General features: G+C 41.2%; 1 protein-coding gene across 1 annotated transcript; it reads left to right on the plus strand.

Moving 5' to 3' along the window:
* Window positions 1–26140, plus strand: DNPEP (aspartyl aminopeptidase). Its single transcript, XM_083350104.1, has 15 exons — window positions 1–172; window positions 370–448; window positions 3570–3658; window positions 3837–3950; window positions 4270–4395; window positions 10922–11052; window positions 13069–13153; window positions 13459–13563; window positions 14505–14582; window positions 19690–19773; window positions 20358–20518; window positions 22149–22188; window positions 22819–22920; window positions 23446–23613; window positions 24130–26140. The coding sequence occupies exons 1-15, from the start codon at window positions 167–169 to the stop codon at window positions 24178–24180; spliced, it is 1419 nt and encodes a 472-aa protein (XP_083206230.1). The 5' UTR covers window positions 1–166; the 3' UTR covers window positions 24181–26140.
* Window positions 26141–26335: the final 195 nt, after the last annotated feature.

The following is a 26335-nucleotide window of genomic DNA, read 5'->3' on the forward strand; positions in this document are numbered from 1 at the left end:
CGGTCGTACCAAGGGACACCTGCAGAGGGCTCCGACCCACAGCTTCCCTTCCGAAGTCCCCAGCAGGCCGAGCGGTGTGGGGTGGAGCCCATCGCACTCTTTCCGAGGCGGGGTGGCCCGGACAGCGGCGTCCTATTCGGTTGGGGGTTGTAAGAAGCGGGAGAACATGCAGGTAGAGGAGAACCGAGAAGCGCTTTTCGCGCCCCTCGGCTCTTCCGTCAGACCGTTCGCTGTGGGAAATAGCGGGCGCTCGGAAGACCTCGGAGGGCGGGCGATCCGTCCGTTCAGCCGAGAGGCGCCGAAGACCCGTTTGGAGGGACCGGGATGGGGCGAGTTCCCACCTAATTCGGCTGTGTTTTTCCTTTCCAGACCGGCTCCAAGCAAGCGGTGCAGGCGGCGGCGCAAGAGCTGCTGAAGTTTGTGCACCGCAGCCCGTCCCCTTACCACGGTAAGAAAGAGGGATTCGGCGAAATCGGGAGCTTTGCCGCCGACCTCGGTGTCACCCGAGGCCTTCCCGGGGTGGCTTGCACCCTTGCCCGGCTGTTGCCGGCCTTATTATGCCTTTTCTTGAACGTAGGCCTGGCCTCACAGTTAACATGTAAAAAAAAAAACCCTGTCTAGGCTTGATTTTTAAACATTGCCCCTTTTTTTAGATTTTTACCCAGCATTGGAATAGTCACTCAGGACACACAGATAGTGCAATAGAAGTTCTTTTTTTTTAATGTGCTAAAAGCAAGTCGAATGAGGATGTTTCTGCGTTTGATTTGCCAATATACTTACATTTCTTTTTCTTACTCCTGTGTTTTTTTTCCCTACTATTGTCTTTCTCCACCTCCCAAAGTAATGTTTTTTTAGTGTCCCAATTCTTCTGTGTCACTGCAGTGTGAGAAATTGTTAACTTTTATTATACTTGGTGAGCGTAGGTAGACTAAAAGATAACATCCCTGTTTTCTTAGTTTCCTAAGTTTCCTATCTTCCTGAGCCTTCATAATCTTTTTTGCAGAACTTTGCTCCCTGTCTTATCTGCAAACTATGATTTGCATAATTTGATATTGTTGAATCATTAAACAGCACCTTAATTACTTCTTTGAAGCAGAAGCTCACCCTTTTGTAATATACAGAGACAGCAAATACAATTTTAATGTCCTTAATCTTCTCTTCCATACCCCTGTAGGATTACTTTGATTTAATAGTAGACTTAACAGTCCATATTTAGGATGATACTTGTTGACATCTTAACTATTTAAATAAAATTCATAATTTTGCCCAATTCATTGCTTTTTTCTGTCTCCTTTCTTTTTTTAAAAAAGTTAGAAATTATATGTGCATTTTGCTGACAGATCTTAGTATTCCTATCTTTTGCTAATAGAATGTACTCGTGTACTTTGAATATTAATTTTTGTACCTCCATCAGAATTACAGAAGTGTAACCTCTGAAGCAAAATAACACCATTTTCAATGGCCAAACATAAGTTGCATATTATACAGGTATTGTGGGCAGGAGCATCTGCAAGGGAGGTCAAAAAGGTTAGATGATGTAAGCATTGTGCAGCATATTCCCCCCCCCCTTTTGTATGTGTATTGTACCATCACAATGTATGGAAAGGGCCAAGCTTGCAGTAAAAGGCCTACTTTCATCATTTTGACAAAAGTATCAGATTCTGCAGACTCTTCTGACTGCAGGCACATTCACACAAAAAATTAACTTATTCAGGCTGTGTAACATGAGCATGTGCCATGGATACAAATTCCAACTAATGTTAATCAGAAATGGTGGCTGCTTCAAAATAGAAGAAGCTTAACACAAAAGCCACAAATTGATGTTAAGGAGTTGTGTGGCAATGATCCTAGATGTTCATATTAAATAACTGGTTTAGCAATATTTGCATCCATGTTTAGCATCCAGTGGTATTGGTTAAGGTCCTCACCCCTATATTAAAATGTCATTTTTTTTTATTAAACCTGTATGCCACCCATCTCACCAGCAGCAACTCTAGGTAGCTTATAGACATTCAACTAAAATGCACTATAAAATATTAAGACAATAAATAAGGCCCACAAATTTTATTTATTTATTTATTTATTTAGTTACATTTATATACCGCCCTTTCCCTGAGGACTCAGGGCGGTTTACAGGGAATTAAAAAATCCACCATACAAAAGTTAAAAACCAAATTAAAAATATTAAATTGACCCTGTACACTTAAAACCCCAATTAAAAATTTCTCCTCAGCCTGGGCCCGAGAGCTCAAAGAGCCAGGTCTTCAGGCCCCGGCGGAATGATCGGAGGTCGGGGGCAGTCCTCAGCTCCACCGGCAGCTGGTTCCAGAGGGCAGGCGCTCCCACTGAGAAGGCCCTATCCCTGGGTGTCACCCGCTGGCAATCTCTTTAAATTCAAATAAAATTAAATTCAAATGAATTTGAATCCAATTAAAATGTAATTTAAATAAAACTAATTGGGATGGAGAAGGAGGGAGCAAAATGTACACAGGGAGGAGGTGGGGTGTTACCTACTCCATTAGCCACCTCCAAAGTACTATATCCCCATTGGGACCCCAGGCTAGTTGGCATAGCCATATCTTCAAGGCCTTTTGGAAGGCCAAAACAATCCATTTCAGAAAGCCATAGTGGAAAAGGCTCTTCTTCTGGGCCTTGCCAGCCCCAAATCCTTGGCTGGCAGGGTCCGAAGCATGCCCCTTCTGCTAGTGCGACTGGGGTGAACTACTCCCATCAGGATTATACTTTACACTCTTTTTAAAGCATGGCTTCAGAGAGTCATTAAAATATAAAAACTCTGTTCTTAGAATTTGTAAAAAAAGAATCTTGGATTAGGGTACTGGAATTATGTGGGGGAAATTTGGGAGGAACTTTTAGTAATACATTCTTTTTAACACGAGGCACAGAGTAAATGTTCAGATTCCATGCTGATGAGGATATATTTAGAAATCTATGTACAAAATGCATCATGTTTGCACTATATGTATATGCATTACTTGCATGCACACACATTTCTGATGTAACAGCTTTGTTTCTGTCTAACCTCTTTTCTTAAATAATTATCTTATTTCTTTGTGTAAGCATCTTGTACATTCTGTCTTGATCTGTAATCCAAAGTGTAATAAACCAAAAGTAAGTGCTGAGGAAGATCAGATCTTGAGGCCTTAGGGCCAAAGTTATGTTGACAGTCTCAGGGCAACCTTCCTAATAATTGTAATCCTAAAATTGCTGTTTGGTTTTATTGACCTCCAACTTTGTTGGGAGGGCAACTTTCAGAATTCTCAACTAGCTTGGCCAAAAGCTGAAGGACAATTTGGGAAATTGCAGTCCCAGCCCAAGTGGGGGAAAACTGCGTGAGGGTAGCCAGGATAAGATCACCATCACACCATCTGTTCCTGGGGTGTGTCAAACAATTCTGATAGCCTGATGAGCATCGGTAGAGTTGCATCGCATCCTGTTAATTTGGAGGTCACTCAGGATTGTGGATCTCTGGAGGAATTTTATAGCAAGCTTTCTTGCCAGGTGCCTTTGCTGTTTCCTTTTGTGATTGCTTCTGCTCTTCCCTCCTGCAGTGGTTGCTGAATGTCGGAACCGCCTGCTTCAGGCTGGTTTCCAGGAACTGAAAGAAACTGAACACTGGGATATCAAGCCTGACAGAAAGGTGAGGAGGATGAGGATGAACGTAACGACATTTCTGTACCTTGCTTCTGATTTATAGTTGTGTTGCCTTTATCTTGAAAGAGATGGAGGGTGGGGTGGAAGTACCTCCAGATATTTCCCTTAGAGACAAAGAAAAATATTGATGTCTCCCATCTTTCTGTACTCTTTTTTGGCCTTAGTATTTTGTGACCCGAAACTTTTCAACGTTGGTTGCTTTTGCTGTGGGGGGAAAATTCCAGCCAGGTAATGGCTTCACATTGGTTGGAGCTCACACTGACAGTCCCTGTTTGCGGGTAAGCAATGATATAATCTTTGTCTGATATTTTTGCTCTTGGCCAGATTTTTCTTTCCTGCTTCTTCTAATTATCTTAATTTCCCCTGCTATCACATTCCTAAGCACATTTGTCTGGTTGTGCTTCAACCAGTAGAGCTTCGTCCTCTTCTTCTGTTCCCAGCTACAATTTCCTATATGTTGGCACTATTTCTTATACTTTTTGGAAGGATTTCTGTTTTTGTATTCACAGCCTATTTCTTTTAAAAATGACAAAGTTCCACATAGTAATTGAACATGACTCTTGGGGAGATATGAGGTTATGGTTATGTCTCTTCCAGGTGAAACGGTCTTCAACATGTAATCAGGAAGGTACAGTCCAGGTGGCTGTGGAAACATACGGAGGGGGTATCTGGAATACCTGGTTTGACCGTGATCTCTCTGTGGCTGGAAGAGTAATTTTCAAGGTCAGTCCTGCCTGAATTACTCTCCTTCTACATTCTTAGATTCATACAATTGGAAAAGAACTTGAGACTCATTTCTTTCTCCATCTAGTATTATATAAGGATGTCACAAAAAGATCTACTTTTGTATTACTTCAATGCATGGCCACAACTGTAATGGATCTCTCCCCATGGACCCCAAGAAAACATAAGAAAAAAATAGATATTCCATCGCAAAAAGTTAACAGGGCAATTTTCCCATCTAATTGAGATGGTTAAGTAATCTGATTTACAGAACCAGAAACGACTCCTCATGATTTTTGGTTAACTTTTTGGCAGTTGCCTTGTGAAACAGTCTGGGACTGAAGATGTTGGAGTATTAAATGCAAACGTGTATAAATGTGTGTTGGCATTTAATCCTCCATCCAAATGTCAATGTTTGTGTTGTAAAATAGATTTCCAGGGCCTTGTGTAGAATACTTGTTTTCTATTCATTTCTTGATTGGAAATAGAATCAATAATATTACAGAAAGAGCCCATAAGAATGTTATTAAGCCTCAGCACTTCTATGAATTACAGGATCAGGCTTTCAGTCCTGATGTAACCAATACACTCAGAGGAACCAGATGCCTAATATTGTTTATAAATGATTGGAGAGTCATTTAAAGTGTGTTATGCAGCATTTTGCTCGTTGGCTTTGCGTATGGTGCAAAGCCAAATTTTAACATTTTCTGAGTGGAACTGAAAAACAGAAATGACTAATACATTCAAAATCTTTTGTTACTTCTTATCAGAGATGCAAATCTGTCCACCTCCACCTGAGCATAGAGCTTTCAACCAAAGCAGATTTTGCTTTTGTATAGAATTGCATTATTAAGATGTGCTAGTACAAGAGAGAAGATATAGGTATGATTACTAATGTATTGGAACATATCATTTGCAAAGAGTCTTGGTGGAGCAGTGGGCTAATTCCTCCTTAAGTAACACCAGCTGCCTGCAGTTAGTGCAGGTTCGAGTCCCACCAGGCTCAAGGTTGACTCAGCCTTCCATCCTTCCGAGGTAGGTAAAATGAGGACCCAGATTGTTGGGGGCAATTAAGCTGACTTTGTAATAATGCCGCTTGGGGGGCGGTGTGAAAGCCCTAATAAGCAGGCATATACATAGAATGAAGGCTACTGCTAAGCTTGTAAGCCGCCCTGAGTCTTCGGAGAAGGGCGGGATATAAATGGAATAAAAATAAAAATAAATAAATAAATGTGTTCAGAGAAGTTAATGTTCTCTTTATTTAATGTCCCTGGAAACAAAAATGGCTATTGCTGCTGCTTGTGATTAGGAATATACGGAGAAGTGACAGAAATCAAAATATGTCTGTTCCTTTTCTGTCTGTATGGGATGAGAAAATTGCTCTTAAGTTATATTAAAGTAGAAAAAGTAGATACCTTTTTTTCTTTTTTCTTTAAAAAATTCCGTTGCTCCAAATGTCCATTTTTAAACTTAAACTTTTAAAAAGTCTTTACAGGGGTGCGCTAGAAAAAAATCTACACACCTAATAAATAGATACTAACTTTAAATAGGTAACTTTGTGTATCTAAGGTTGCAAGACTGTAACTGCCAGGTTTAGTTACTGAAATTACTATGTGACATCAACAAAACCTCTTAAGGATTCCTTGGGAATTAATTAAAACTAACTGAAAGTTTAAAGTATTTGCCTTTTAGTGTCCTCTCTCTAGTCTAGCTCCCTTCCCACTTTAGTTTCTAAAATTAGTTTTCCTACGTTACTTAGATGAGCAAAGCATATATTCTGCTATGAGAAATGCTCCTGAAGTGTCAAATGTTGCTTGGATCTCAAAACTTAAGAAGAAAAAGGAGAGGAAAATCTTGCCGCATCTTAAAAATAAGTTCGGCAAGGCTGTGTTTGATTGCTCTTGGAAGAAGGGTGGGAAGTTAATTTTATCGATTTAGGTTTGAAAAAGTAGGACAAATTGCACATTGCATCTCATAATAAATAAGGAAAATAAAATTGAGGCTAGAACCTGTTTATTGTAAACAGACTACTTCTGAGAAGACTTGCACTCAGTGGTAATTTTCCCAGATTATGAAATGAGTTTTGCCTTTATTCAGATAAGTTTCTTGTTCTCATGTTTTGAAGAACATCTGGAAACACATTCAAAATGTACCTCTAGGAGACTATAAGATATTTGCTAAGGTGTTGGCTAATAGATTGATGAGGGTTCTGCAACGGGTGATTCATGGGGATCAAACTGGGTTTATTAGTGGTAGGCAAATGAAAAATAATGTGAGGCATATATATTAGATGTGTTGGAATTTTTGGAAAGGAACAACCAGATCCCTGCGGCGCTAATTTTTTTAGACGCTGAAAAAGCTTTTGATCAATTGAATTGGCAATTTTTGATGAAAGTTTTAGACAAAATGAATTTTGGGGATAAATTTTTGCAACCAATCAGGGCATTATATCAAAAACAAACAGCCCGAATAATAGTTAACAATAGCCTGACAGAAGTATGTAATATTGAGAAGGGCACAAGGCAAGGGTGTCCGTTATCGCCCTTGTTATTTGTGTTAACATTGGAGATATTATTGGTAAAAATACAAAATTCGGAAAGAATTAAGGGTATACAGATTAGAGATCAGGATTATAGATTGAGAGCGTTCGCAGACGATCTGGTTGTTACAGTGACCCAGCCGGAGAGCTCTGTTGTGGACCTGATGGAGATAATAATGCAATATGGGAAGGTTTCTGGATTTAAAGTTAATGCACAGAAAACTAAAATTTTGGCTAAAAACATGACAGCATCGCAAAAGGCCCTTTTAGAAGGGTTAACTGGATTTGAGATTGTCAAAAGGGTTAAATATTTGGGGGTGTTTTTGTCGCCCTCTAATACAAAATTATATAAAAATAAGTATGAAAAATTATGGGGGAAAATCCAAAAAGAAATGGAGAGTTGGGAAAAACTGCAATTGTCTTTGTTGGGGCGAATCGCAGCAGTAAAAATGAATGTCCTGCCTAAATTTTTATTTTTATTTCAAATGATACCGGTTCTTAAGAAAGATTCTAATTTGGAGGAATGGCAGAGAGGTATCAACAAATTTGTTTGGGCAGGGAAAAGGCCACGAGTTAAACTTAAGATTATGCAGGATACTCGTGAAAGAGGTGGTCTTAAAATGCCTAATTTTAAATTATATTATGAAGCTGCTGCGTTAGCAGGTATAAGTGATTGGATTAATTTGACACAAGAGAGATTATTAAATCTTGAGGGCCACGACTTGCTGTTTGGCTGGCATGCATATTTGTTGTATGATAAGAAGGTAGATAATGTGTTTAGAGTGCATATTTTAAGACAGGCATTGCTGAGAGTTTGGAAGAAGTACAGACATAAGTTAGATTGTAAGATACCACTGTGGGCAATTCCAAAACACGCAATAGAAAATATACATGCTGGTTTCAAACATGATGTGACTACGTACAAGGAGATTCTAAGCTTGGAAAGAAATGCTTGGTGTTTGAAGCCATATAGTCTCTTGCGAGACGAGAAGATTGTTCAAAATTGGTTTCAATATACTCAGCTACGGGCCAGGTGGAAAGAAGATCAGAAAAATGGTTTTACAATGACTGATGAAAATCTGATAAAGCAAATTAGAAATCAGGGACCAGCACATATTAAACGGATATATCTTGCATTGATACAGATTGATTCAGAAACAGAACTTGTTAAGGATTGTATGATAAAATGGGCCCAAAATATCCAGGAAGTTATCACAATGGACACGTGGGAAAAGATTTGGGTGAGGAACGTAAAATTTACACAAGCTCAAAATTTAAGAGAGAACTTTTATAAAATGTTTTATAGATGGCATCTAGATCCTAAAAAGCTTGCAAGTATGTATCCGAATTATCAGCCAAAATGCTGGAGATGTGGTGATGAAGATGCAACATACTTTCATGTAGGGTGGACTTGTAAAAAGATCAAGGTTTTCTGGATAAAAATTTGGTGGAATATGCAGAAGATTTTTAAGCAAAGGATAAAGTTTTGTCCGCAACTCTTCTTGTTGGGAATAATCACGGATGCTACGGTTGTGGACACTAAATTGATGTTAAATTTAATTACGGCAGCAAGACTTTTGATAGGTCAGTATTGGAAGAAAGAGGAACTGCCGACCATAGAAGAGTGGACTTTAAAGGTCTCCGACCTGGCAGAGATGGCGAAGATTTCGGCTTATTTGAAAGATCACTCGCAAGAATGTTATATTATGGAATGGAGAAAATGGATTGAGTTTATTCAGAACAAGTATAGGGTTAAGAAGTTTCATGTAGCATTTGAATAAGTCTTCTTTCTTTTTTTTCTTTTTCTATTTTAGCTTTTCTATATATATTTAATATTACTAAGGTTTGTTTTATCCTATATAAGCTAGAGAGTGATGGATTTTAGAGATTATGGTTTTTAGTATATGGTTGTTTATGATTGTTTTTTTATATATACCTTGTATTTAGCTCTGGGAAGTCGAGGGGGGGAGGGGGGAGAGGGAGGGAGAAGGGAGGGGGAGGGGGATTGTTAAAGATAAACTGTATGTTAAAACTTTTCAATAAAAAAAAAATGTACCTCTAGGGATACGCAGTGCTTTGCATTGGAAGCAGAAGGGAACACGGAAGTGCATATTGTGCATAAGGCTCTGTGTCCCTGCCAAAACACTTTTTTCTGCTTCAGATTTAAATTGCTGCACACCCATGCAAAACACTAGAAGGCTAAAATAGATTTCAGCAGTTGACAAAGATGCATTCCGTGAGCTGCTAGTCTCTTTGCGTACCAACCCTTGTCCCTCTTGATATGTGTTTTCCCAGGTAGATATTGGATTCTTATTTCTTTAGGTCTGCTGTGTGAGAAGGGGACTCTTGAAACCTCTAACTTTCCAGTATGTATAAGGGATGTGGAGAAGCAGAAAATACTGAAGCATTTGGGGCTTCATGCATACTAGAAACAAACATACCAAGAGTTTGTTTATATGTGCAGCAGACTTATGCGTCACATTATTTGAATTGGGATATATTGAAAACATGATGAGGTATAAATTAGGATTTGCAAATCATAATGGTTTCATTCGTGCAATATGCATTCCCATTGGACCAGCTAACCGAAGGATTGCCTTTTTCAAAGAGTCTCTACCCATCCAACTCAATCTAGCAGAATGAGCATGCTGTAGTTGAAGGGGACTAGATGGGCATTTTCTGCTGTGATTCCTGCCCTATGGAACATCCTCCTTTTGGAGATTAGAATGGCCCCAATCCTGATAGCCTTTTGTAAAGCCCTAAAACCCTGGCCATGTTCCTGAGCCTGCAGTGTTGAATGTGTCAAGAGCCCTCTTTCCTGGGTTTTTTGCAACAGGCCAACTGTCTTGGCTGCTATGTATATTAAAATTTGGATGTTTTTCATTGTTTGTTTTCTTGTTTTAAAATGTATTTCATGTCTTAATTGTAATATGTTTTTTATTGAAAAGTTTTAAAATACATTTTAAAAACATAAACTCCCTCCCTCCCCCTCCCCCCAATTGTAATATGTTTTTTGAATTGTAAACTTTCCAAAGTCATTGATTGAGATGAGGGCTATAGAAAAGGAAGGAAGGAAGGAAGGAAGGAAGGAAGGAAGGAAGGAAGGAAGGAAGGAAGGAAGGAAGGAAGGAAGGCTCAAAGAAGCCCCATTACAGCCAGCCTATAGTGTGCCAATAAGAAGCCTGCAAGTGTAGATTATCTCTTCCTTGCATTCTCCGGATGTGATTCCCAAAATTTCATGCCATCAAGATGGCTGACAATCATGGGAACTCCATTCCCAATATTTCTGGATCACCCAATGATGTGAAACTGGTTTATTAAGGACTTGAGAGTTTATTAAACAGTGGATAACTTCAAGATGAAGAGCTGAAGGCGCCAAAGTATGGTAATATCCTTGCTGAATGGAGATGGATAAATATTGGATCTAAAGCTTGATATTTCTTCCTGTATTGAAACCAGCACACATTTCCTTATGTGCTACCTCGAGTATTTCTGCTTAAGCAGACTAGTCTCTGAAGAATAAAATGAATTGGACAAAAAAATAGAGCCCTGTGAAATTTTTGTAGCTTTGTAAGTCAATAACAGTCAATGAAAAGTTCATCTTGAAAGCACTTGAGGCTGAAATAGATACAATACAATACAAAGGATCTGTCTTCAAATCGTCCGTTTCTTATTTGGCAGCAGTGTTGTTAAAGATTACTATATTTCCTCTTTCCAGGCCACTAAACACGGGCTGGGTAATTAAAAATAAAACTCTTCGGATAAAAATCAGAGCCATGAAATTCTCCACCTGTTCTTAGTTAAAGTTCAACGATGCATTTATTTGGGCCAGTGGAGTTGGTTTTCTTTTGATAACTGCTAAGACAGAATTACTTGCTGGAGCTGTTTCCTGTATAGCTTTCCTCTATCCTTTTTTTTTTCAATCATAAGATTTACTCGTTCAGATCAAACAACAGTGGTTTTATACTGCTTTCTGTTTCATTGCAGGACCTGTCCACAGGGCGACTGGAGCAACAGCTAGTGAGGGTGGAACAGCCGCTTCTCCGCATCCCAAATTTAGCCATCCATCTCCAGCGCAACGTGAATGAGAGCTTTGGACCAAATACTGAGCAACACCTGTGAGAGAGTAAACAGTCCTTGTCCTGCACTGTCTCAAACAAGGAGCGTTCCTTGGAAGCTGTTATGTTAGGGCTAATCAGTTAGTCAGTCTTTAGGAAAAGAGATCCCAGGAGCCCTGTTTATTGACTTCTTTTCTAGCAAGGGCTGCAGCGCAAAAGAGCTGTGCTGGGATTGGAGCAAAGCCTTAATTATTGCAGTATGTTGTTCCCGCACTGTCAAACTTGGTGGAGCAGTGGGCTAATGCCTCCTTAAGTAACACCAGCTGCCTGCAATTAGTGCAGGTTCGCATCCCACCAGGCTCAAGGTTGACTCAGCCTTCCATCCTTCCGAGGTAGGTAAAATGAGGACCCAGATTGTTGGGGGCAATTAAGCTGACTTTGTAATAATGCCGCTTGGGGGGTGTATGAAAGCCCTAATAAGCAGGCATATACATAGAATGAAGGCTACTGCTAAGCTTGTAAGCCACCCTGAGTCTTCGGAGAAGGGCGGGATATAAATGGAATTTAAAAAAAAACACTAAATGGCTCTAGGAAGTCCAGTCTCCCTACCAATTGGGGAATAAACATCCTTGTTTGTTTCTTAACTCGGTACTATGTCCTACAGTACTGAATTCCATAGATTAACTTTATGCTGTGGACCAAAGTTCTGATTGTGCTGCACGTGCACATACACATAACCACATTGAGTAACCTTTTATTGCGTACGATTCCGGAGAAAGGATGTTGCAGTTTTATCAAAATTTGTAAGTGGGATTCAGGAAGGGCTTTTGCCAGTGTGGCACTTTGAGTTGGTAAACACTTTTACAAGAGATTTGCCTTAAGGCTTTCCCCTGCACCTTATCGCTTCTCTCTCAATAAGACCAAATAATCATCTGGCAAACAAAGTATGAATTCTCTGCTTTCAGTGTACTGTATACAATACTGCTTTTATTACGAGCCACTTTGATTTCCCTTGGTTAAGGTAGTTACTATTAAAGTAGAGTCCACCTTAAAATAGACATAGGTAAAGTTATCATGTTGGTCCAGATTTACTCAGAGCAGATTTCTTGAATCTGTGGAGTATAAGTAATGCTATTCTGTCCAGTTCCCTGCTTGATGCAGGAAACTGTGAGCAAGAGTGTCCTCATTCAAGAGCACCCAGCCAAAAGACTTCTAGAAAGGGAGGGCTTGATAGACTTCTTGGCCATTCACTGCATGGGTTGAATGCTGCTTTTCTGCTGATCTTTGGCTCAGTGTGCTCCCATCAATGGAAGCGATCTTTCATGATTTCCCATCTTCCTGCAATTTCTCTTACTGTCCTAGAGGACCTACCGTCCTTTGGAGCCATTACTGAGGTAGGTATAAAAGTCTACAAGTTCAGAAAAAAGTTATGAAGTTTGTCCCTTCTGCCAGTCAGCCATCAGAAGCCTTTCTTCTCTGGCTTGGAACCCTCAGAACCTGACCATGACCTTCAGACTTACTTGAAGGCTTGGTTTGGTTTTATAGTAACTGAGTAGTAGGATGGAGTCTGCCAGGGGAGTCGAGTTCGCCTCACAGTGATAGGTGTGTGTGTGTGGGGGGGGGGAACATTCATGCTCACATTTTCTTTCAGAAAAGCTTCATCTGGAGGCAAAGGAGCCTTCTTCTGTCTAGGAATGCTGAACAAGACCTCTTATACTACCCAGGCTGTTCCCTAGCTCTTGGATGCTTTAGCAGTATTCTGAATGTAATGATGGGAGAACATCCTGAGAAAAATAGGAGAAATATCTAGAGCAGTTTTCCAAACATCACGCCCTTTAGGTGGGGTTGGACTAGATTCCCATCTCTCCCCAGTATTTTGCAGATTGAGAATAATAGATGATGTAATCTGGGATTTCTGGACACTACCTCCATGGGGATGAGAAGCGTGTGACCTGTTAGCTACCTGCAGGATGCTCTGCTTTCTTCCTCAGCTCTGAATTCTGCTGGCTCTGTATTTTTAAGTTCTAAGGTTCTCCAGGGAGCCACTATAACAGCCAGTTCATTGGCTTTTCACAGAGTTCCAATTCTGGCCACTCAAGCCCAGGAGATATTGGAGAAGGGAGACTCCATAATAGAAGACAGTTGCACCCAATCTTTCCAGGTAAGATAATTGGATAGGGCAGGGGTCTTCAAACTTGGCCCTTTTATGACTTGTGGACTTCAACTCCCAGAATTCCTCAGCCAGGCACTCTGGCTGAGGAATTCTGGAAGTTGAAGTCCACAAGTCATAAAAGGGCCAAGTTTGAAGACCCCTGGGATACCGGGTGCAGTGGACTCATCAGTCTGTATTGGTCATAAGCTATTGGTTGGGAGCAATAGGGCTGCAAGTGAGGGAAAGCCTGTCTCTGTCACTGTAGGATGTTTGCCAGAGCGTTGCACATTCCTACCTTCTCTCTTGTCTACCAGAATCGTCATGCTCCAATTCTGATCTCCCTTCTCTGCTCCCAACTGGAAGTGAAACCTGAACAACTGGTTGAGATGGAACTGTGTTTAGTAGATACCCAGCCCCCAGTAAGCACAGTTTTATTTTTATTTGTTTATGTTTTGCATTGCTACATAATGAGTTGGGTTGGAGGTTCAGGTGGCTTGTGTTTAGGCAGTCCTACGTTTTAAATGGCAGGTTACAAGAGAGAGATGAAATCGTGTTCTTCTGTAATGTAGCTTGATTTTCTAGAAATGCCTTTAAATGAGATTTGTCAAGAGGTTTGAGACTTACTCCAGCTTCATATTCTGCTTTGTTTTCATTTATTTACTCACATGTAGGCAGTATGAGAGATACTGTATTTAGATGGGGATACACTAGGAAGGGCAAAAACATTTCCCTAAATTGTGGTGTTGCAGCTGCCAAAAAGGTAACTGATGTTTGAGAAAATATTAACGAGCATAAGATTATGGGAAATAATTCTTGTATTTTATTCTGCCTTGGCTATATCACATTTAAGGTGCTATGTCCAGTTCTGAGCATTGTAATCAAAATGGATCTGGAACAACTTGAAGAAAGTGAGGGGACTGGAAATCCAAGTCCTATCAGGAAAGTTTATTTGTTTGCTTATGAGATTGTCCACTGTTTGAAATCTAATGGATTCTAGGCAGCTCACAGAACTGGTTTAAGATTGAGAGGAAGTATAATAGCAGCCCATAGGATTGCTAACTAGACTTCTTTGTCATCTCTGAGGGCAAGAGGGGAGCCCTTGGATTAAATCTGTAGGGATTTAGGCTCAAATTAGATATTCTGAGGAAATTCCTGACAATAGCAGTAGTCAGCCAGTGGGATAGGCTACCTCATAAAGTGGTATGTTTCCTTTCTGTGGAGTCTTCAGACAGAGACAAAGTAGCCATCAGGCCAAAGTGCTTTAACAAATCCTATAAGCAGGGACCAGATGCCCTTCAAGGATTCTGTCAATTAATTGTATCATTTTATTTTATGTTTTTTGCCCATGACTTCCCAATAGACACTGGGTGGTGCCTTCAACGAATTTATATTCTCTCCTCGCCTGGATAACCTCCACAGCTGCTATTGTGCCCTGCAGGTGAGTAACTTAATATTAGGAGCTTTCTTGCTGCTGTGCTGCTACCTCAGCACCCAGGAAAAGGCTACACTGGAACGTACAGGTAGTCCTTGACGTACGACCATTCATAGTTAGAAAAGTGCTGAAGAATGTGACTTATGATGAGTCCTCGCACATATGACCATTGCAGCATCCCTGTGGCCACGTGATCAGAATTCAGGCATTTGCTAACTAGCATGTTGTAGCATCCCAGAGTAGTGTCCCATTTGTGACTGCACCGGGAGCTTCTGGCAAGGAAAGTCGGGGGGGGGGGGTGAGGGGAAAGGGAGAAGCCAGATTTGCTTGATGACAATGATATGTTTGACCACAGTAAAAGGTTGTAAAATCTCTAAGCAACGGAAGTACCCTCTCAGTTGTCATAAGTTGAGGACCATTTGTAGATGCTATTTTCTCGCCATGCGTTGTCTGGCTTTCTGCTAAGCATGGCATCAGGTTCTGACAGAAAGTTATCTTGGAGGCCCTTATGCACCAGCATCTTCCTGTAGGTTGAGCTAAACAGGAGAGATGAGGATCATAAGCCCAAACCCACAGTCTGAGTGCGCTGAGATAACCCAGGAGTAAACACTAAGCAGTGATCTATATTAAATGGTCATTTATCTTACACTGTCTACAATATCATACACCAGGAACAATATACATACACATGCTAATAAAGCAGGATCCAATACACAGCAGTTACAGCAGGAAATGGAAGAGAGGAAGAACACATCAGCAGAGCCTTCCCTTTATACCATGGCTCTTAAATCCTGCTTTTTAAAAACCAAGTTAGTGGCCTAAAGGTTGAATCATGGCAATTGGACCAATCTATGTTAATCTGAGATATTTCATTTGATTAAAGCCATGAATAAAGGCAAATATATGTTGTTGTTAACTGCGAAGTCGTGTCCGACTCATCGCAACCCTATGGACAACATTCCTCCAGGCCTTCCTGTCCTCTACCATCTTCTGGAGTCCATTTAGGCTCATGCCTACTGCTTCAGTGACTCCATCCAGCCACCTCATTCTCTGTCGTCCCCTTCTTCTATTGCCCTCAATCTTTCCCAGCATTAGGCTCTTCTCCAGTGAGTCCTTCCTTCTCATTAGGTGGCCAAAGTATTTGAGTTTTAGCTTCAGGATCTGGCCTTCTAAAGAGCAGTCAGCGTTGATCTCTAGGACTGACCGGTTTGATCGCCTTGCAGTCCAAGGGACTCGCAGGAGTCTTCTCCAGCACCATAGTTCCAAAGGCCTCAATTTTTTGGCGCTCAGCCTTTTTTATGGTCCAGCTTTCACTGCCATACATTGCAACTGGGAAGACCATACCCTTGACTATATGCACTTTTGTTGACAGGGTGATGTCTCTGCTTTTTAGTGTGCTGTCTAGATTTGCCATGGCTTTCCTCCCGAGGAGCAAGCGTCTTTTAATTTCTTGGCTACAGTCCCCATCTGCAGTGATCTTGGAGTCCAGGAAAATAAAGTCTGTCACTACCTCCATTTCTTCCCCATCTATTTGCCAGGAATTGAGAGGGCCGGATGCCATGATCTTGGTTTTCTTAATGTTAAGTTTCAAGCCAAGTTTTGCACTCTCCTCCTTCACCCACAACAAGAGGCTCTTTAGTTCTTCACTTTCTGCCATTAGAGTGGTATCATCTGCATATCTTAGGTTGTTGATATTTCTTCCAGCAATCTTAATTCCAACTTTTGATTCCTCTAACCCTGCCTTTCTGATGATGTGCTCTGCATATAAGTTAAATAGGCAAGGCGACAATATACAGCCTTGCTGGACTCCTTTCCCAATTTTGAACCAATCAGTGGTTCCATGTCCAGTTCTCACTTGCTTCTTGGCCCACATATAGGTTTCTCAAGAGACAAATAAGATGGTCTGGTACGCCCATCTCTTTAAGAACTTGCCACAGTTTGTTATGATCCACACAATCAAAGGCTTTAGCATAGTCAATGAAGCAGAAGTAGATGTTTTTCTGGAACTCTCTAGCTTTCTCCATGATCCAGCGTATGTTGGCAATTTGATCTCTAGTTCCTCTGCCTCTTCGAAATCCTGCCTGTACTTCTGGTAGTTCTTGGTCCACATACTGCTGGAGTCTAGCTTGTAGGATTTAAAGCATAACTTTACTAGCCTGAGAAATGAGTGCAATGGTGCAGTAGTTTGAACATTCTTTGACACTGCCTTTCTTTGGAATTGGAATGTAAACTGATCTTTTCCAATCCTGTGGCCACTGTTGAGTTTTCCAAATTTGCTGGCAAATTGAGCGTAGCACTTTTGCTGCATCGTCTTTTAAGATTTTGAATAGCTCAACTGGAATACAGTCACCTCCACTAGCTTTGTTGTTGCTCAGCTTTTCTAAGGCCCACTTCACTTCACATTCTAGGATGTCTGGCTCGAGGTCAGTGACCACCTCATTGTGATTATCAGGGACATTAAGCTCATTCTTGTATAGTTCTTCTGTGTAATTTTGCCATCTCTTCTTAATCTCTTCTGCCTCTGTTAGGTCCCTGCCATTTTGGTCCTTTATCATGTCCATTTTTGCATGAAACGTTCCCTTCATCTCTCCAATTTTCTTGAAAAGATTTCTGGTCCTCCCTATTCTATTGTTTTCTTCTATTTCTTTGCACTATTCATTTAAGAAGGCATTCTTATCTCTTCTAGCTATTCTCTGGAATTCTGCATTCAATTGGGCGTATCTTTCTTTTTCTCCCTTGCCTTTCGCTTCCCTCCTTTCCTCAGCTATTTGCAAAGCTTCCTCAGACAGCCATTTTGTTTTCTTGCATTTCTTTTTCTTTGGGATGGTTTTGGTTGCTACCTGTTGTACAATGTCGCGAACCTCTGTCCATAGTTCTTCAGACACTGTCTATCAGATCTAATTCCTTAAATCTATTTGTCACCTCTACTGTATATTCAACAGGGATATGATTTAATTCATACCTGAGTGGCCTAGTGCTTTTCCCTGCTTTCTTCAGTTTAAGCCTAAACTTTGCAATGAGAAGCTCATGGTCTGAGCCACAGTCAGCTCCTGGTCTTGTTTTTACTGACTGTATAGAGCTTCTCAGTCTTTGGCTGCAGAGCATATAGTCAATCTGATTTCTGTGTTGACCGTCTGGTGATGTCCATGTGTAGAGCCATCTCTTGGGTTGTTGGAAAAGAGTGTTTGCTATGACCATTGTATTCTCTTGACAAAATTCTATCAGCCTGTGCCCTGCTTCATTTTGTACTCCAAGGCCAAACTTGCCTGTTATTCCGCTTATCTTTTGGCTTCCTACTTTAGCGTTCCAATCCCCCATGATGATAAGGATATCATTTTTTGGTGTTAGTTCTATAAGGTGCTGTAGGGCTTCATAGAACCGGTCAATTTCATCCTTTTCAGCACTGGTGGTTGGGGCATAGACTTGGACTACTGTGATATTGAATGTTTTGCCTTGGATTCAAACTGAGATCATTCTGTCATTTTGAGGATTGTATCCCAGTATTGCTTTTCCTACTCTTGTATTGACTATGAAGGCTACTCCATTTCTTCTGAGCGATTCTTGCCCGCAGTAATATACCTGCTGGTCATCTGAATTAAAGTCACCCATTCCTGTCCATTTTAGTTCTCTGATACCTAGGATGTCGATGTTCAGACTTGTCATCTCTTGTTTGACCACATCCAGCTTTCCTTGATTCATGGATCTTACATTCCAGGTTCCTATGGAGAAAAAAATCTTTACAGCATCGGACTTTCCTTTCACCACCAGATACATCCACAGCTGAGCATCCTTTTAGCTTTGGCCCAGTCGCTTCATTCTTTCTGGTGCTACTAGTACTAGCCCTCTGCTCTTCCCCATTAGCATATTGGACGCCTTCCGACCTAAGGGGCTCATCTTCCAGCGTCATATCGTTTTGTCTTTTGGTACTGTCCATAGGGTTTTCATGGCAAAGATACTGGAGTGGGTTGCCATTTCCTTCTCCAGTGGATCACATTTTGTCAGAACTCTCTGCTATGACCTTTCCATCTTGGGTGGCCCTGCATGGCATAGCTCATAGCTTCATTGAATTATGCAAGCCCCTTCGCCACGACAGGGCAGTAATCCATGAAAAGGGCAAATATGTGTATCACAGGATAATAATGCTGGATCCAATCTGGGTCGGTCACCAGGACTATGCACTAGAGTAGCCCAAAGGACATCTTCTGGTGAGAAAGAAGTTCCCTGAGGATGGAGTCCAGCATATGTCTGAAAGTGTGGAAGACTAAACCTTTGGTCCCGGTGACCAACCCAGACTGGATCCTGCAATAAGTTAAGAGTGCAGTCAAGAGGCCCACTTACCTGGCAAAAGGACAGCTTCTCCAGTGTCCCTCCTAAACTATGGAATGCATTTCTTTCATACACAGAGACATGCTTGGTGTCCACAAGTTCCATGAAGGTTGAATGTGTAGAGACCAGCAAAGCATCCCACAAAGGTTGATCGACTGAACAAATACTAAAATCATGTTTCTCTAGGAAACAGAGCAAAAGGGAATAATTGCACATTTACATGAACAGAGCATTAACATTTAACAGCATCTTTAGAAGGACAGGAGACGAACTGTACAAATTGAAAGATTTGGAGAAATTTAACAAATCTAGTTGGCCAACTTAGATACAGGTCAGCATTTTTTAGCAAATAGTATCTATTATTTACAGTTTTATTACCCCCTTACTTCTACCAGTGCAATGAATTTCTGACATAGAAGAGGGTAGTGTTAAGAACTGAGCTTAGAGGAGTTGTTTCTGTACTGTAGCTACAAAGAGCTTAAAGGAACTGGAGAGAAGTCAAAACTCTTATTTTCCTAGGCTGGTATGTTTCTCCAGATGGGCATTTTGGAAGAACACTTAGTCAAGACTTACAAATAGACTTCCTCATTGAGTGGGAGGTCTAATTCAGGTTTCTTCTTGTATGAATGATCTAGCTATGAACTGCAGATCCTTCCAGTCCTAGGCTTTATTCAGCATTCTGACAGATATTAACTCATAAACCCAGGAGAAAGCCAGCAGAAATTATTTTTGAAAATCCTTAGGTGTTTCCTATCTCTTCACCTTGGTCCCTTGTCTACCTCTTCAGGCTTTGATTGAATCTACCGATGAGCCTGACTTTCTTGCTCAAGAGCCCAATGTGCGCCTGGTTGCACTCTACGACAACGAAGAGGTTAGTGGTAAGCTCTTTTTGTGGATAGAAGGTCAAAGGAGCCTTTCCTGTTCTGAACTGAAGGGATATTTACCATGACATGGTTAAATCTAATAGACAACATGGGCTGGGAGATTTTTTTGACCACTCTTTCAACCCTTTGACATCCAAAACTGATAGAGGTCCTAGCTGGTGATGCAATGAGTTAACTAGAGTGGGACCAAATATTTCAGCCCGGGAGTGGAGGTAATTTAAGGAATAAAATGAGTTTCTTTAAGTCTCGTCTCTTACACCAGTCCCAGATTGTTCTGATTTAGAGGATGGGGTGGGCATTTAAAAAAGAGGTCTGAAGCCCCCACCCAAAGGAAGATTTAAAGGTGGATGTCAGAAAACAGTGCACAAGAGTAGCACGTTGCCCACAGTAACCATATCAATCATAAGGTAGGAGAATTGTGGACAAAGTAAGCTACAGATAAGAAGCGGCAGCAGAACTGGAAGTGGTAAGAGGGGATAAAGCTGATCTCCAAATTGGGATGGCAGTTAAAATTCTGGTAGCATCAAAACGCTTCTTGATACTTCACCTTTTGAATGCATCTTTGTGGCAGGTTGGTTCAGAAAGCGCTCAAGGGGCTGCATCCCTCCTCACGGAGCTTATTCTTCGTCGCATTTCAGCTTCACCTCAGAACCTTACAGCATTTGAGGAAGCAGTGCCCAAATCGTGCATGATCAGTGCAGATATGGCTCATGCGGTGCACCCCAATTATGTGTAAGTATGTTACTAAGGGAGAGTGTGAGATAGTGTACCAGGGCTGGGGAAGTATGTCGTTCAGTATTGGACATTCTTATATACATTTTGTCACAAGGTTGCTTGCTGCTTTCAAAAAACTTATTTTCATTCGTTACCCACAATTCCTTCCTTCAGATTGTATGAACCTTAACAGGGAAAGCTACTTGAATAATAAAACCCTCAGACTCTTGTAAGCTGCCTGTTGTACTTTTTCCATATCTGAAGAGGCAAAGGGGTATTTAAAATCTCCTAATCACTTTTGGGTTATTTGTATATCACGGGGTAGAGGACTGATACTCCTCTTCAAATTATAAATGATTCCCCAATATAGGTATGTATGTATATACGTATGTATGTATATATTTAATTTGTATGGGAATCCCTATCTTAAAACAAGAGACTATACGTATGTATAAATTTAATTTCTATAGGTACCCATATCTTTAAACAAGTGATTATATGTGTGTATGTATTTAATTACTATAAGCACCCTTATCTTAAAACAAGTGACTATTTAATTTCTATGGGAACTCATATCATAAAACAAGTGACTCGGGGCAGCAAACAATCATGAAACAGAAACATTTCCAATATCATACAAAAATAAATATAGATGGCAAGAGGGGAAAAACCATCATCATAGATGTCAGGAAACGGGACCCTTCACTTACTTGGGGGCCCAGGGACAAAGCCAGACCTTCAGGTCCTTATGAAAGGCCAACAGGGTCAGAGTCAGCTCTGAGGGAAGAATGTTCCAGAAGGCAGAGGCTACGGCAGAGAAGGCACATCTCCTAGTCCCCACCAGCTGACATTCCTTGGCTGACAGAACCCACAGCATATCCAGCCTATTGGACCGAATTGGATGCGAAGACATCATTTTGTTCCTGGGTTTTGGGTTCCTCTGAAAGCGGCTAACCTTTTAGAACGGATCCGCTTACTTATTTTGTAAAGGACTGAGCCAGGATTCCGGGCAGAGTCATGAGCAAGCCCTCTTTCTTCCAAAGCCTTGAAGTTGCCAAAAAGAAAACAGGTAGTCCTCAACTTAGGACCGTAACAGAGCCCCGAATTTCCATCGTGCCAGTCAAGGCGCTCAAGTGACCATCTTTATGACCTTTTTTATTTCTTTTTGGAGCTGTCATTAAATAAGTGGGGCAGTTGTAAAGCAAACCAGGTTATAAACTCTGCCATAACTTCAAATTGGTACTAGGCAACCAGTCGTTAAGCGAGAACTGCCTGTATGATAAAAAGTCAACCTGAATACGCAAGTGGGTCCGTGCAGCCCTCCATGCCGTGTGCTTTCAAGCTTGAAACATCTTTCAGAACTGGTGCTGAGATGGCCTCCTTCCTCCTGTTGCTGATGTGCTGCAGAATAAAGTAATTTTATTCTAATTGTTTGAAGCACTTCTCTCTCCAGGCCAGAGGTTCTGTGCTAATGAAAGATCTCTGCACAGAGACTTCTTCCTTGGTTCTGTCAAAAAGGGCTAGTCTGTCTCATCTATTAAAAACGGTTTGAATGCTTTACGGCGACAGCTCCTCTTTCCTTCTGTCCTGTGATCTTTGAAATTCAGGCCCAAGTGGAAGTGCTTACTATAGGCTGTTCTTTTTGCAGGGATAAGCATGATAAGAACCATCGGCCACAGTTTCACAAGGTAGGTAACACGGACTAGTTGGCCAGGGCGTGTTTTTGAAAGCTAGGCAAGCAGCACAGGAACAACTCACTAAGGGGCGGATTCAAATGCAAAACCCGTTCTTGAAATGGAGATTTCTTTTTCTTATTTGAGAGCCAGCTGTGGGAGTGCTCACAACAATGATAACCGTTTTGAATAGATTCAGGATTGGGGAGGGCTCAGGAGATACTCCATATGGCAGATGACTAGTGGAAAAGCGCTTTCTGGAGATTATGCTGTTGTTTTGGTGCCCTAGTTGTGGGAAAGTATACTAAAGGTAATTATTTTGATTATTGGAAGCTATGTCTTCCTTCCTGTTGAGCAAAACAGTTGTGCTTCGCCCAGATGAAGAGATGGAAGGCGAGTTGGAGAAAAGCACACAGATAGGAAGGAAAGCTCTCTTTTTATATATTTTGTACCTTACATCAGTAAATTATTTATGTGAAGAGATGTATCCTTTTTAAGAGTTCAGAATCTGGTGGGAAGCACCAGTCAAACCCTTCCTGTTAGGGTGGAACATCTCAAGAAAGCCCAAGTAGAATTAACAAATAACAAATTTGTTAATTTGTTAATTTTCAAACTGGAAATTCAGTCTGTTGATTTGCTGTGCAGGGACCTGCTCTGAAAATAAACAGCAACCAACGCTATGCCTCCACTGCTGTCACGGAGGCATTGATTCGTGAGATTGCCACTCGTGTCAACGTTCCTTTACAAGTAAGCATTTTAAAAAGTAAAGATTCCCTTTATCCATGCACTTTCATTGGCATCACTACACAGACTCCCAGTCTAGCCCGTATCTCTGGTACTCCCTGGGGTTCTCTGTCCCAAGTACTAAGCAGGCCTGACCCACTTAATTTCCAGGCTTCCAGAAGGTTGGCTGCATGGTGCCAATGGCTGCATGATGCTTCAGCCATTACGAACTGCCATTGCGCTACATCACTGTACACTCCATTGGGGGTAAATCATCCGACCTGCCAGGAACGGGAGATAAGGCCAGGGCTTTATAGTTAAATGCTAAACGAAGGGCTTCTCCCTCTGAAGATGTTCCCTTTTCATTTGGTGGTTCAGTCCACATTAGAAACTTCAGCTTGATTGTAGAGTTGGACTGGCCAGTACCAAGGATCTGAGAACCCCATTCAAAAGATTCAGTTCTATAGCCTGCTCTCCCTCCTTCATTGCTATCAAAAAGATTTGTCAGCTGTCTGCTCTTTTTTTCTCTCTCTCTCATGTCGGTTACAGGAATTTATGGTTCGAAATGATTCTCCTTGTGGCACAACCATTGGACCCATCCTGGCTTCCCGCCTTGGTTTGCGTGTTCTTGATATGGGTTGCCCACAATTAGCTATGCACTCCATTCGTGAGATGTGCTGCACCTCAGGGGTTCTTCAAACCATCACTCTCTTCAAGGTAGGCGACAGCTTGGGTGCTTCCGTCCTGGGAAGGGGGTTGAAGACAGCATGCAAAGTTACTGCCTCTTCTTTCCTTTGCCCTCCACCTCCCAGTGAAGACTGGTTGATCTAAGCACCTAGGTAGGGTAGCAAAGCCCTTTTGCAGATAAGCACCCTCCAATCAGGACTGGGGTAGCAGATTTGAGGGCGCGAAAGGAAAGAAGCAAATGGGTTCTTTGTGAGATGGGAGCAGGTCCTAATCCCTGCCTTCCTCCACTCCCAGTTCCTGGGTTGAGGTTTGGGCTTTGGTTCTTGTAACTCGCTGGCTCTTCTTTGTAATCTTGTCTTCATGTTGCCATGGCTACAATGGTGGCCTTGAATCAGTGATGGGTTTCCATGGTAACACTGTGCCTCACGATTCTCTGGCTGCCATGGTGACGCCATTGTATGTATTGATAGCTGCCTGCTTTTTTCCCTTTGAGAGCCGTTCTCTGCATCCCCTCTGACCCTGACTTCTCTCTTTTCTCCTTCCCAGGGCTTCTTCAATCTGTTTCCCACCTTGGATCAGGCACTTCTGAGCAGCTGATGGGCAGCCTGAATGCTGAAAGAGGCTCTCCCTTTTCCTTAGGCTGGATAATAATTAAAGCAGCTTTAATCCAGTGACCTCTGTGCAGTTCAGAGGCTTGCTGAGTTTTCATTTGTTTTTCTGTCTCGCTTCAGAACAGAAATTACCTCCTAGTCATATTTACACTATTATGGCTGAGCCCAAGAGGCGTAAAATAACCTTTGAACTCTTTTTTTTCTGTCAACAGTAAGACGGTGAAATTTAAATACTGGGCCCCGGAATAATTTTAATTATTTCAAGTGGGAAGTAAAATTACAGATGACTTTCTGGTGTTGGTAAATGCCGAATGATGCAGATCTCAGTTTCTCCTTCCACTCCCACACCCCCTGCTTGCACAGGCTATGTGAAGATAGCAAGGCGATGCTGGCGTCTCAAGTAACATACGAAGGTCACGTATGCAGAACTGCTCCACATAGATTACGTTCTTAGATGACCATTTTAAGTATGCAATCAGATCGTAATGGGAGGGTGAGGCTATTGCATATTCTTTGCATATCAAAAGATTTTAAAATATAGCTATGTGGGGAAAAAAGCAATCCAGAGTCACAAACCTGGCTGATACTAGCAGAAGTAGTGCAGCAAAGATGCTGGCGGAACATTTCCTGTCACTGTCACCCCATTCTATTCATCTGTTATCACAGAAGAGCGTTCCCCAACCTGATACTCTCTAAGTGTGTTGATCCAACTCCCTAGTTCTCTAGCCAGGAAAAGAAATAGATTTTCTGGACAATTTAGTGGTATCACGACCAGTTTATGATTGGTGTTTGTGACCTTTAGAAAATATTAAGTGCCATACAAGATGGAAGGAAGGTTTTTTATTTTTCCACCATTGACAGTAAAAAGCCAATATTTTAGGCACTACTTTAGTGTCAACATCCAGCTCTAGAATCCAAATAAATGTCCAGGTTCATTCCGTCTACGAAAATCTTAACAATTATTGAATGCACTGCATTTTAATGTTGAAGCAAAAGTAACTGAGGTTCAAACACCGAATCATAGACTTCAACAATAATTTTCCCAGCCAAACCCCCAATGTCTTACATAGTCCATGTAAAAAAATCAATTTGTTATGGGGACCGTCTGCTTCAAATCCACACCTGATATGGTGTCCTTGAAAAGATATGACACTCATGGTCTTCAGCAGAATAGTAGAAATTTTGTTTCTCCATCTAATCCACTGGAAAGTAACACCTCCTCCACTTACTCTAAAGGCAAGGTGACACACAGAGACACGTAGCTGCCATAATTTCATCCTGACACACACACACCTGTAAGAAGAATGGATCTAGAAAGGCATAAACATATGCCCATTGCTTAAGATTGCTATTACCTAATGCTCCTAACTGGGGTTGATCAGGGTATCTAGAATGGAATTTATTAGTGGCTCTAACATTAGTTGCTGCTACCTGTTGTGCCTCCATAAGGGGGTATCCTTTCCACCTTGCCCAATATTGCAGCTCTCCCTTACAATTTCTTCAATCTCACAATGCCTTTCTCCCTTGACCAGAATTAGGAGGGGAGGTGGTTTCTCAATTGTCCTCATTCTTGGAACCTCGAACAGGCTTTAATAAGCTATAATGGAACACTGGATAAATCTGTTTAAAACCCCTTTTACAGGAATTGGGTTGATGATTCTTAATGACAGTAAAAGGACCTATAGATTTAGGACCTAGTTTTTTACAAGGTATTTTAAGGTTCAAGTATTTTGTTGCCCACTTTAAACTCCTTTTGAGTAGCTCTTATCCGCCTGTCTTTTTTTACTTTTTTGTGCTTTTTCTTACGCTTTGAGTACTCCAGGCCATGTGCTCTTTATACTATCCATCCACTCTTAATGTTGAAGCAAGGGTACCTTGAGCGATCTCAGGCATAGCTACATATTTGAACCCTGTAGCCACTTTAAAAGGGGTAAGTCCAGTGCTGCTATCTATCACATTATTGTATTATACTTCAGCAAATGGTAATAATTCACCCCAAATATTTTGTTGATAGTTTACATAGCATCTTATATATTCTATTATTGCATTTGTACATTCTGCCACTCCATTTGTGCATGGATGAAATCTGGAATGGAATTCTTGGGATGATCTTATTGATCAAATGAACTCTTCAAAATTTT

The sequence above is a fragment of the Vipera ursinii genome, assembly GCF_947247035.1.
Source record: "Vipera ursinii genome assembly, chromosome: 1".
NCBI classification, from domain to species: domain Eukaryota; kingdom Metazoa; phylum Chordata; class Lepidosauria; order Squamata; family Viperidae; genus Vipera; species Vipera ursinii.